Source organism: Diplotaxodon limnothrissa, linkage group LG3, assembly GCF_057381915.1.
Source record: "Diplotaxodon limnothrissa isolate DT_005_m linkage group LG3, D_limnothrissa_male_GT1.1, whole genome shotgun sequence".
Lineage (NCBI taxonomy): Eukaryota > Metazoa > Chordata > Actinopteri > Cichliformes > Cichlidae > Diplotaxodon > Diplotaxodon limnothrissa.
Genome location: NC_140598.1, coordinates 15,971,801 through 15,984,982, shown reverse-complemented (window position 1 = coordinate 15,984,982; position 13,182 = coordinate 15,971,801). Strand labels below are relative to the sequence as shown.

The 13,182-nt window shown below is 41.7% G+C and overlaps 1 protein-coding gene and 1 pseudogene across 1 annotated transcript; both read right to left on the bottom strand.

Annotated features, from left to right (window-relative positions):
* Nucleotides 1-1,117: 1,117 nt before the first annotated feature.
* Nucleotides 1,118-2,923, bottom strand: LOC146634677 (uncharacterized). Its single transcript, XM_085349934.1, has 7 exons — nt 2,867-2,923; nt 2,591-2,769; nt 2,401-2,494; nt 1,974-2,091; nt 1,808-1,899; nt 1,613-1,706; nt 1,118-1,251 (listed from the first exon to the last, which is right to left on the bottom strand). Exons 1-7 carry the CDS (start codon nt 2,921-2,923, stop codon nt 1,118-1,120), a joined length of 768 nt encoding a protein of 255 aa, XP_085206060.1.
* A 5,954-nt stretch (nt 2,924-8,877) lies between these two features.
* Nucleotides 8,878-12,711, bottom strand: LOC146634676 (uncharacterized; annotated as a pseudogene).
* Nucleotides 12,712-13,182: the final 471 nt, after the last annotated feature.

The following is a 13,182-nucleotide window of genomic DNA, read 5'->3' as shown; positions in this document are numbered from 1 at the left end:
AGACATTATGAAAATCACATTAAACAGATGTGATTAACTTTTTATTCTAGCAAACATAACATCAATGATGACACAATCAGTCTTCATCAGAAGTGCTCAAATCACTCTCATCGTCTGGAACGTCCTCCTCCTCCTCCGAGTCCATTTCCAGGAGTGGTTGGTGGCTGAGGATTCTCTTGTACACGTCCTTTACTTTGAGCGTTTCAGCTTTCAGTTCACTTTGTTTTTAAACCAGGCTATGGAGTCCTTTCTGTGCATCCTCCGACATGCCAACAAGGGAGGCTGTAAAAACAACAAAACTATTAAATATAAGTAAAACAAACAAACAAACCTCACCTCATAAACACAAGGAGTTAGGATCATGTAATAAACTTTTTTTAAGGGAGAAGGCAGTGTTAGCTAGCAACCCAAATATAGGTAAAAGATCCAGTAAGACTTTAGCATCTGCTATTATTTTCAATCAATTCATCACCAAATGTATAAATAAATAAAAGATGTGCTTACAGTCTGAGGAGATTGTCCCCAACACCACAGATCGCATTCGCAACACTGTCCAGTGATGCTGCATCTCCCTGCAAAGGATCATCTCCTCCTCTCTCAGGCGCCTCACAGCCATCACCTTCTCAAAGACCTTTCTCTTTGTCCGGAGGTCAGCAGCAGCTGCAGTTTAACAACATCAGATGGGAAAACATAGCAGCATATTATGATTCAAGAACAAAACATTCAACTGCTGCTCAGATACTGGGAGTTTGTTTAAAAAGGATATTTAGAAATCAAGAGCTTACGTTCACTTGTGCTCTGCCAGGGCCAAACGTCGCTCTGCATGAGGGCATCACTGGATACGATTTGCTTTGTTGCTTGTTTCCTTGTTGTAGTCGTCAACAGCAGCCGCCAAGCGTTTCTTCTCATCTAAGATGACCTTGCGAATTCTGTGTCGCCTCTTGTTGCTATCTGTAAATAATCATAAAAAGGAACACCTTCACATAATGCATATATTTACATTTTAATCTACACTCATCAATTCGTTTGCTAGAACAAATCACATCCAGCTTAAACAAACCTGGATCTGATTTTATTCTGTTTACAAAGTAGCTGTACAAGCTGTACAAACTGAGCATCAAACGGTCCGTTTCAAAGAAACTGTGACACCATTTTGTCTGTAAAGACTTTGTGTTCGCACTCTGATGATGACGACAAGCTGCTCTACTCGTGCCTGCAACGCTCCAAGGCTGCCATCAGTTTGATCCGTTTCTAAGTGAGAGGAATATTAATCAGAACACAGGATGAGTAACAGTCACCAAACTACAGTGGACTCTGTAATCACTGACTTGATGATATTCATTATAAGACATCTGGAGCCTTCATGTGCTGCATTATCATGAGATAACAAGTATGTTGGTGTTCAGCTTTATAAAACCAACTAGTACGACATCACTTCAACCCAGGTCCAATCCAATTTGATCAAACGCAACAACTCTGCCATCAATTCTGCTTTTACAAGCTTATTTTTCATTGTTTGTTGACACTGTCAGAAAGATCTTAACTCTAAGTTCTTTAATGAGGCCATGGTGGGTCCTGTTGTTATACATGAGTGCATTATATTGAGACTCACCTTCAGCCCATTGCTGCAGCGTGTCGTCATCCACACCCAGCTCATTTCTGCTCGCATTCAGGCTCTCCACTTGTTCTCTAAGGATCCTTATGATCTAAGAATACATTAATAAATGTCATTCATATGGACATTTTTAGAGTACTGGTGTTTCCCCCCCATTACCACACACATTAAAATGGGTGTTGAAAAAATGACCTTTAGATATCTCTGGCTCAAAGTGCGGCCCAGTTGTTCCACTTTCCTTTTGTTCCAGCCCAAAGCCAGGAGGCTCAGCATGTCTGTTCGCCCTGCATTTCAGTTAGTATACAAATAAGAATGAATGAGCAGGAGACTGAGTGGACTCTCACACACAGACACACACCTGCTTTAGACATGTACTTCGTTGTGATGGCCGCCCTAGACAGGAAACTGTTTACTTGCTCCACCTCTTCTCCAACTGTAGAACCGGCCCCATCCTGAAACGCACCTCCCCATTTGATCTATAGAAAGGAGGTCACAATACATGACTGCTGAATTCATTCAACCTTATAACAAAATGTCTTAAACGTATCCAAGACTACAAGCTGCAGTATACCTCGCACATCCAAGTGTGAGCTACTCAAAATGAAGTACACATTAAGATAAAGTCAAGTAAATAGTATTACGACAACACCAAGAGAAAAACAAAATAAATATCCACCCATCCAAATATGTATCCACACACACACACGTATGAGTATATGGTTATGGCGTTAACGTCATTTTAACAAGATTAACGCTGACAGCACTGATATATATGTGTATCTTACATCATTTGTGTGTCTCTGGATGTATTTCACAAACTCAGCAACTTCCTCATCTTTCTCAATGAAGACACCTTCAAAGTTCCCCTGCTCTGAAGTGCTGAACGAACACGGTGACAGTTGTTTGAAAAGAAACATCAAAATACAATTTTTGTACAAATCCATATTTGATTTATGTACACAATGCATAACGTACCTTGCATTAGACTGAAAGCGATAAAGCTTGCAGTTTCCATCAACTGAGACGGCGAGCATGTCTGGAGTGCAGGCAGGGCAGCTAAAGCATGGCTCCTTGCACATCCTGTCCACCTCACACTTTACAGCACTCCACTCCAAGAAACCTTTGCTGAAGGCATCAGCTGATATTCGGCCAGTCTTTTAAGTAGAGGACAAACAACAGAATATTCACGGACAGTCATCATAAACATTGATTTGCACAATTTCCTTAAACTTGACAAATTTAGAAACTCACCCTTCCAAAATGGGCTGTTCGTTCATCCAGCACTTTGACAAAGGCCTTAAGTGACATCCCTGCTGCAGCTTCTTAATGTCATAGAAAGACTGAAAGACATCCATTGAAAACAGGGTGCAGAAATTTAAGGTGCCAGGCCAATATCCACCACCCTGGAAGTCCTTAACTGAGGGGGACCACATTAGGCCACAGCTGGTGCAGCTCACCACTGGCAGTGCAAGGTTATAACGGCCTTTAGGAAGGATAAGGAGAAATCCAGTCATGGCTCAACAAAGACATTCATTTTTTCCCATGTTGTTTTCAAAGCGGTCTGGTAAATCCAAATGACCTTTGACAGGTGCCCACATATACTGCGGGCCGAGGGTAATTCAAAACAATGTAGCAATGTACAATTTGCAATAAAACCTGCAAACACATCTATTGTGTATGTACTGTGTGACAAAAGAGCAACTTACCATTTATGGTTACAAGAGCCACAATTGCACCGGGTGAAACCTCAACGTTACCTGCTGGGCAGTCACACACAGTCTGGTCTTTGCACAGGCAACAGCCGAACTAACATTAAAAACACACAATATATATAAAAAGAATTGGAAATTAAATGATACACAATAAATATACAATAACAGCACACACTCATAGTACATAGCAATAAATGCATAAGACTTAAAAACCGTACCTATTGGATTGTGAAACTCTGATGAAGGCTGCAAAAACCCTCCTGTTACTGCCTCTCTGCTGTGCAGGACAAAGCGTGTGTGAACTGCAATATCACAGTCAGCACAAAGGAATGGAAGAGGCAGGCAGTCCAGACACCTCACAACTACTTGTTTGCCACACTGACACACACGGTGTGACTGTGGATCCAGAGTAGCTAACATATTGTCTATAAGACAAGGCCTGGCCTCTTTCCACTTTAGCAAGGACACCATGTTTCTGATCGCCCAGTGAGTAGCAGCTGACTCAGACAACGTCTCACAAGTCATGGCTGCGTCCTCTTCTCCATCCTCCAACAACTGAAGGAGCTCCTGACGAAGCACCTCAGTTCCACACACTAACAGAAAAAAAATAAAGAAACTCTTCCACAAAGTGAAAAACACTCTAGGCAGTATGTTTCTTAGGACTGCACAAAAGCCCTGCCTAACTCAACTATAACAACAAATATAAAAGTAAAGGAATCACAATATATACAAGAAGGTAAAGTACCTTTTGTTGGGTTGACACTGGCAACATAACTAGGTTCTTCACGTGGACACTGATGCTGATCTGCAGACACTGGGGGGAAAAAGAGATTGAAGAATATTTACTTACTGAAATTCTTTGGTGAAAACAAGTTGTGAGATAAAATCAATGGTTGTGAGAACACTGACCACGTGGCAACTAGTACTTCGACTGGATGATGGTCTTTGAGGAATAAAATCTCCCTGTCTGTCAAGGGTGGCATCACTTACATTTTGATTAGATACCTTGAGTTTGTAAATGATCAGATTACATAATTGGAATACAATGTATCCAATTCAGGGTTGCAGGAGGATGAAGCCTATCCCAGCTGATACAGGACAAAGACAGGCTGCCAGTTTATTGCAGGGCTAACACGATATGTGTAACAGAAAATCCACTTAAATGTTTGATATTTCTTATAATAATCATAATTATGACTATTATTTAAAGGTTTCTTTAAATAATACATTTTGATTTTTTATAACCTCTAAAATATAAACCTGAGCTGTTTCAGATTCTGACCTCTGACCTCACTGCAGCTCCCTCTTGGAAGTACGTCTGCTTCTTGTCTACCCCCAGTGATGACCGCCTGCCCTTGATATCACGTACTGTACCTGAGGAACAAAAAAGGACAAACACTTGCCTTCATTTAAGAAGTACATTCATACAGAGGTAATCTATGGAAACACACTAGTTCACCCTTTGGGAGAAATCAGTTCCTGTGAAACATTTCTGTAAATGAACATCATGTGGAGAATGAATGAAATGAGTTCTTCAGGTGACTCAGCAGTCCCACACTGACAAATGAAATCTAGTTAAACTATTAAGCATATTTGCTCTTCTGAAATCTGTGTTAAACAACAACAAACATAAATTAGTAACAAAAATACAGCTGAGTAGAGGCTTTACAAACCACCAGCAGCCATAATGCTAAATTTTAATCTTCAAATGTTTCTGAGCCGTCTTCAACCTGCTTTTAACACATTAAAGTCCCACAGTCAATGCAGCCTGACTCAATCCTAGATGTTCAGCACACAGAGACACAGAGGTGCCGTTTAAAGTTTAGTGATAACCTGAGTCACTGATCATTTGCAGTATTACAGAGTCTGGCAGTCTTTGCATGATGTCCACGTCACTGTGAGTTTCTAGCTGACTCTCAGGTGTGACAGGTGTGCCAGCAGGAAAGAGTAATAATAACCTGCATCCTGAGGTTTGTCATGCAGGATTAAAGCAGCCAGGCTTTGTTCACACAGCTAGGATTGTATTTTACACTGACCCTGGGTCAGTATAAGTATCATACAGTTTAAACGAAGCACTGAAACTTGCACATATTTATTACAGATGCACTGAAGCTAATCGAGATATTTGCTGTCAGTCTGTGGCTGCGATTAAACACTTTACTGGAAACTTTATTAACTGGTAACTTCATCAGTCATGACAGAAGCTAATATTTCTGTGCTAACATCGTTTAAACAGTAACAGCTTTCCTCCAATATAAGCTAACGTTTACACCGTAACTTTAAGCTAGCACCATAAAGACGGTAAAACACGTAATAACATCTACAAATGCATCTTAAAGCTGTTATATTAGCACTCGGTGTATTACTAACATAACCACATTAACATTACTGACACTCGCTGACTTTTAATAGTCATTCTATAAATGCTGTCCGTTTAAATGGTCTTACCTGGTGGTCCATATGGTCCATAAGTGAAGCAGAGGGAGCCTGACCATGCGTCACACGTTTGACGAGTTGGGAGTGAGAACGTGTTGGGCTATAAGGAACACACTCACTTCCTGAGCCCTGGGCAATAAGAGACGTTTTGTGTTTTATGATTTATTGATATGTTTGATCCTTTCTGAGCTGCGTTAATGAAGCAGTCATTAGAGCACCATGTCCGCTAGAATAGTTCTGTAGTTTGATGCTTGAGTCGTTGCAGACTTGTTGAAACTCCCTCACCCGTCAAAGCAGCGTCTTTGTTATTCGCGTCCAGCAGATGGCAGTGTTTCACTGTCTGACGGCTGTCTGAAGCTTCAGCTGGATTATCCGTTTGCTATGTTTGCCATGTTACAGTGGGGAGGAAAAACTCATTTTTAACAGGAATATCTAGACATGAGTGATTACTGCAGTGGGGCACTATCTGTGCTATCTATAAGAAATGTTAGCAACAATAAAACTCTGAGGATCAGGGCTCCATTTCACTCCAGTGTTCAGTGGCATTTTAAAAGAGTGAATACCGACGCTGAATGTCTTTGTAAAGCAAAAGCACTTTGTTAGCCTTTACAGAGCAAAGCTATGGATCAATGTGCAGTGAAGAAAAATCGAGGTGGCCAGTCTGTCCTTTCCTAACCAATCACAGAGCTCCTTACATTGTTGCGCTGGAGAATAACTAAATATAATATAAAGATGATATTGAAAATAATCTTTTGTAGAGTCACTACTTAGTGGGCAGAGGACAGTTATCACTTTGCTGGATGCTTTAAAGTCGCATGTTCTGTATTTGCTGTATGCAGATTAGCAGGATATTAACAGATTAACAGCTTTTATTAGACTTCATATGATAATCAACAGTGAAGTGTTTCTCTTTCAGTGTTTATTCTTGCTCATTGAATGATCTCTGTTCAGATAATATGCTGCACTCATCTCATGTTTCTTTAAATACGGCATCACTTGTCCAGCTGTCAAACTCTGAAAGAGTTACAGTTTCACCACTGAGCACTTTGAATGGTTATTCTTTTATTTAAAAGCACTTATTCTAGCTGCATCATCAATACGACAAAAACAGTGACTTCAACAAAAATTTATCTAAAAATATTTAGGGGGAAATGTTCCTACACCCCTCATGTAAATGTTACATCTCCAAAAGGGAGAAATAATCAGAATAAGGCGTAATCATTGTCATGATAATAATGACCATGAAAATGAAACTAGGCCTACCTTTAGTTCAGCACACTCAGTGTTGCATAAAGACATGCGAACATGCCATCATCCATTCTGGAGCCTACTTTTAAAAAGAGCGAGCTGTTTATTCTGGCTGAGTAGCAAACAGAACCAACCATGAAAACCTAAACTGGGAAAACACTCGGAAACCTTGAACACTGGGAATATGGAGACACAGGGGTAGGTGAACAGACACTGACAAAGGACAGAGGAAAACAGAGACAATATATATAAGACAAGAAGTAACACAGACACCCTTTTCGGTGACAAAAATGAGAAAATATCCAGTGAAAGGCAGTTCTCTTGGAAAAACTGCCTTATTGATGTCAACGGTCAGAGAAAAATGTCTGATAGGAAGGCAACCGTAGCTCATACAACCATTTGTTGCAACCAAAGAATGCAGAAGAGCGTTTTGGTCAGCTAAGAACAGGAAATTGAAGCTACAGTTCTCAAAATTTGACATGAGAAGATTGGATAAATGTTGCCTGGTCTGATGAGTCTTGATTTCTGCTCTGACATGCAGATGGTCGGGTCAGAATTTGGCATAAATAGCATGAAAGGATGGATCCATGCTGCCTCATGTCAGCTGTGCAGACTAGTGGTGGTGGTGTCACTGTGGGGGGGAGGGGCGGTATTTTCTTGCTGAAACGTTACATAGTGTGTGTGTGTGTGTGTGTGTGTGTGTGTGTGTGTGTGTGTGTGTGTGTGTGAGAGAGAGAACAACTTGAAACAAACTGCAGCAATAAGGGCAAACTAGTGCACAGTTATGTTTACGTGAGCGTTATTTTGTATGCATTTGTACAGTTCCATAACTGTGAGAATACATTGATAGCATTTAACTCTAGTAACAGGCATTTGTACCAGTAAGCATGAAAAAGTAGGGAAAAGAACTAGTATGTAAGCACTGACTAGTACTGTAAAGTATATGTGTATATAGGGCAATCGTGGCTCAAGAGTTCGCAGTTCATCCTGTAATTGGAAGGTTGCCAGATTGAGCCCCGCCTCCGACAGTCTCGGTCGTTGTGTCCCGGGGCAAGACACTTCACCCGTTGCCTACTGGTGGTGGTCAGAGTGCCCGGTGGCGCCAGTGTCCGGCAGCCTCGCCTCTGTCAGTGCGCCCCAGGGCAGCTGTGGCTACAATGTAGCTGCCATCACCAGTGTGTGAATGTGTGAATGACTGAATGTAGTGTAAAGCTCTTTGGGGTCCTTGGGGACTAAGTAAAGCGCTGTACAAATACAGGCCATTTACTGTGCGTGTGTTTATGCTCAAGTGTATGAATAAATTAGTCAGTTTTAAACAGTTGCAATTTAAACAGTAGAAGAGTGGCACTATATTTATATATTTATAAAGAATTTCAAACAACAATTAATTGATGCTCAAAGCAGGTTTATTTAATTAATATCCAGATTTCCAATTAGTTCCCAATTCATTCAGCAGCAAATCACATCACCACTCACTTCAAGGCTGTATGTATTATTGTAAGGTAGACCCTACAATAGTACATACAGAGAACCCAACAATCATATGACCCCCTATGAGCAAGCACTTTGGCGACAGTGGGAAGGAAAAACTCCCTTTTTACAGGAAGAAACCTCCGGCAGAACCAGGCTCAGGTCAGGGCGGCCATCTGCTGCGACCGGTTGGGGTGAGAGAAGGAAGACGTTTGTTGTAGGTCTGATTGAAGGACTGATGTGATGGTAAGTTGTCTGCTGTTCCGCTTTGAATATTGAGAGATTAGTTGATGGATTTCAAGCCAAATTGTGCCCAAGTTTAAGACCATATTCATTGGTTGTTTTTGTTGATGTTATTGTTTTGGGCTTTTTTTCCACAAGAATTTTCTAGCTCCCCTAGAATTCTGGCCACCCAAACGATGATTGCTGCTGAGAGAGCACAAGGTTTTGTCCCCCTGTACTATTCATGTCAGTGCAGGGGGTTCTCCTTGAGAGGCCAGGGTCGAAAAAGGGATGCTTCAGAACCTCCGAGGGTGTTATGCGCTGATTTGCATCCAAGGCCAACATTTCTTTGATTAGCCTTACAAATAATGTTTGGCCATTTTCCGGTCCTCGCCTAACCTTCAGCAGTTGTTCGAGGTCATCGAGACGCTTAAGTTTTATATATCGAGTTTCCTTGGATCGATAATCTGTCTCGTATTGAAATTGTTCTTGGGTCTTAAATGTCCAGCGCTGTTCGTTGTGGGTATCCTCGATGAAATAGCTGTCAGTGTACAAGCCAGACTCTAGAAGATGATCTGGTAGCTGACCCTGGGTTTCAATTATGAATTTCAAAACGTCATAATCGTCTTCCCCAGGATAGAGAGGCACCCCTGTAGCAAGCTCCACAGCTACCAGCCCCAGAGACCACATGTCGATTGCTTTGTCGTATGGAATGCCAAGCATAACCTCAGGTGCACAATAACCAATTGTCCCCACACGGTCACCAGGAATCACTGCAGAAGCAGGACATGCGAGGCCAAAGTCTATGAGTTTGACTTTGACGGGAGACTCACTGCGGTTCACAACCATGATGTTTCCAGGTTTGAGGTCAGCATGCACTATTCCCACAGAACCCAGGTGGAACAGAGCATTTGCGAGCTGATGCAAAATTGGCCTGAGTTCTCTCATTGGGAGACCTTGGTTATTCCGGTCCCCAATGTAGTCCCACAGGCTTTGGTCGAGGAGTTCGAAATTCAAGCAAATGCGCTCTCCATCGAGGAAATAGCCGTTCCATTCGACAATGTTGCACCTGTCTGGATCCAAGCGTCGTAGCTGCTCCAGGATGAAAATTTCCAGTTTTGCCTGGAGCAGAATTTCAGGGTCGCTCTTGTTGACTTTAATAGCAACCGTTTTGTTGTTTTTTGTATCGCGACATCTGGTTACCAAACCAAAGCCTCCTTCTCCAAGGAAGGCCTCTACCACGTGGTGATCTCCTAAAATGGTCCCTTTCGTTATTTGAAGATCATCTTCAGAGGCAGATGGGTTGGCTGAGGTGTTGATGTCTCTTTTTTGAGGAAATTCAACTGAGTTTTGGAAACTGCAGCTGAATTTTTGCGATCCATGACTTTTCCAGCTTGAAGGCTGCTGAGAGAGCACAAGGAGTTGTCCCCCTGTACTATTCATGTCCGTGCAGGGGGTTCTCCTTGAGAGGCCAGGGTCGAAAAAGGGATGCTTCAGAACCTCCGAGGGTGTTATGCGCTGATTTGCATCCAAGGCCAACATTTCTTTGATTAGCCTTACAAATAATGTTTGGCCATTTTCCAGTCCTCGCCTAACCTTCAGCAGTTGTTCGAGGTCATCGAGACGCTTAAGTTTTATCGATCGAGTTTCCTTGGATCGATAATCTGTCTCGTATTGAAATTGTTCTGGGGTCTTAAATGTCCAGCGCTGTTCGTTGTGGTTATCCTCGATGAAATAGCTGTCAGTGTACAAGCCAGACTCTAGAAGATGATCTGGTAGCTGACCCTGAGTTTCAATTATGAATTTCAAAACATCATAATCGTCTTCCCCAGGATAGAGAGGCACCCCTGTAGCAAGCTCCACAGCTACCAGCCCCAGAGACCACATGTCAATTGCTTCATCATATGGAGTGCCAAGCATAATCTCAGGTGCACAATAACCAATTGTCCCCACACAGTCACCAGGAATCACTGCAGAGGTGTTACATGCGATGCCAAAGTCTATAAGTTTGACTCTGACTTGAGACTCACTGCGGTTCACAACCATGATGTTGACAGGTTTGAGGTCAGCATGCACTATTCCCACAGAACCCAGGTGGAATAGAGCATTTGCGAGCTGATTCAAAATTGGCCTGATTTCTCTCATTGGGAGAAATCCCAATGAGAGAGAGGGGACCGGTTATTCCGGTCCCCTATGTAGTCTGACAGGCTTTGGTCGAGAAGTTCGAAATTCAAGCAAATGCGCTCTCCATCGAGGAAATAGCCGTTCCATTCGACAATGTTGCACCTGTCTGGATCCAAGCGTCGTAGCTGCTCCAGGATGAAAATTTCCAGTTTTGCCTGGAGCAGAATTTCAGGGTCGCTCTTGTTGACTTTAATAGCAACCGTTTTGTTGTTTTTTGTATCGCGACATTTCGTTACAACACCAAAGCTTCCTTCTCCTTGTGATATAATTTGTGATATAATTTTAAAGGTACTGTTGTCCTCTCTAAGAAACATCAGGACTTAGAGGAGTGACAAGTAGAGTATGAGAGCTACAAGAAAAAAACTAAATGTGTACTACAGTGCGCAAAAATGAATTACTGGGTCATCAGGGGGTTATGAGGGACATTTATAAAACTAAAAATCCCACAAACCTTGAAGTGCACTTGAAAAGCTCACACAAGAAGGTTAACCTAGCTTACCTTGAAGAGCTCATCAGGGGGAGCACCCCCCCCCCCCCCCCCCCCCCCCTCCTTGAAGAGCTCCCCCACTTAACCAGCATCCCCAGAAAACAGCTAACCCCAGATAAGGCAGCGTGATGCGTCCCGAGACAACAGGACTGGGACATCTAAATAATTGTGTGAGTCAATCGCCTTCAAAAAGTTTATCAATTCACTTGAACCAAAATTAGGAACACCCGGTGCTGCAAGAGTTAATAGTCTCAATACCCAAGGATAAGCGGAAGAGCATGATTGATATGATGGAACTGGGATTTGGTTACACTTAATTTTTGCAAAACACAACTAAAACTATAACTGAAACTAATCAAAACTAAACTGAAATTAAGGATGTTCAGAAAATAAAAACTAGACTAAACTAGCGACTGATTGGTAAAAACTGATTACAACTGGTAAAAATTGAAAATCTGGAGTCGAAGCTAAATAAAAATAAAAACTAATGAAGATGGCAAAACGTTTAAAACCCTGGTGCAGAGATTGGCGAATCTGACCAGGAAATGTTATAAAATGGATTGTCGGAACAGCCAGCGTTAAAGTCACCTTTGACAGTCCAGACTAAGATGGCGTTGAACATCTTCAGGGCGGAAAAGGGTTGGTGTGACCAAGGTGTGGTTTGGCTTGTTGTATGTATATTTTGAGATCATATGGCTCTGGATGGACCAGTTACCAGGCCATGGAAGGAGGACAGACTCATTGACTGAGGAGAAGGAATTTTCTGGGATTGGAGATCCTCTGGGTGAGTGGTTGACTGAAAGCATGCATAAAATAAAATTTATCTGTTGTTATTGATTGGTAATAGATTGATAATTGGCCACATTTACAGCTGTATTGACTTGTTGTGGACGTAGTCGACTTCAGGTTTAAGCACTCTAATCAACAGGTTGAAAATAGTGACATTAAAGGAAGAGTATGCAGCGCCACCCTGTCAGACGCCAGTGACGGTGGAGCTCAGTGATGAATCAGGTGAGCTGCATTCATGGTTGACTCATAGCGGAGTTTCCCCTGCTGTGGTCAGTAAGGGGAGATCAGGGGGAAATAAGATTTAAAAGAGGCATTTATAAACGTTTATGTGTCAAGTGAAACGGGATAAAAGGGGGTGTTTTACTCTTATTTTGGCATCAGCTTTATTATTGCATCAGAATCATATAACTAGCATTGCATTAAACATTTATTGAAGTTTTTGACATTGTACTAACATTTGTGTTCCAGTGATTGTTATAACCGCAGGTTAATTTTCTATTTACAGGTGTCAGGATAATCATACGATCTTCTATTGCAGGTGTAACCATGATCATTTTCAGACATATTGCAGTTTGTTGCTCATTATAGAGTTGTGCTCAAGTTAATAAGGGTTAAAAGCTACAGTCAACACGATGTTTGGCTGATCTATGGTGTGGAGTGACTTCGAGCATAGAGGGCCGCACGCGCTTACATAACATTGATATCATGTTATTCTTTGTGATTTTTATTCAATTATGTCTTTAAGCTAAGTTTTAAATAGTGGCAGTTAATTAAATGACATTCATTTAAGATTATATACTTGAGTCAGAGCATCATACGCAGATCAACTTAACAATCTGGGAAACCTTGTAGCTGCCTAACCTTTTCTTTGAATGTTCTAGCTCCGTTGATTTGACACATTGGAATGTGTCAAAAAAAGGGGGGGGGAGTTGAGTTTTAACATCAAACAAGGATTATTTGAACATTTTTATAACTTCATTTGTGTCTTTAATAACTTAGGAATGGTAAAGCTTAAGCTA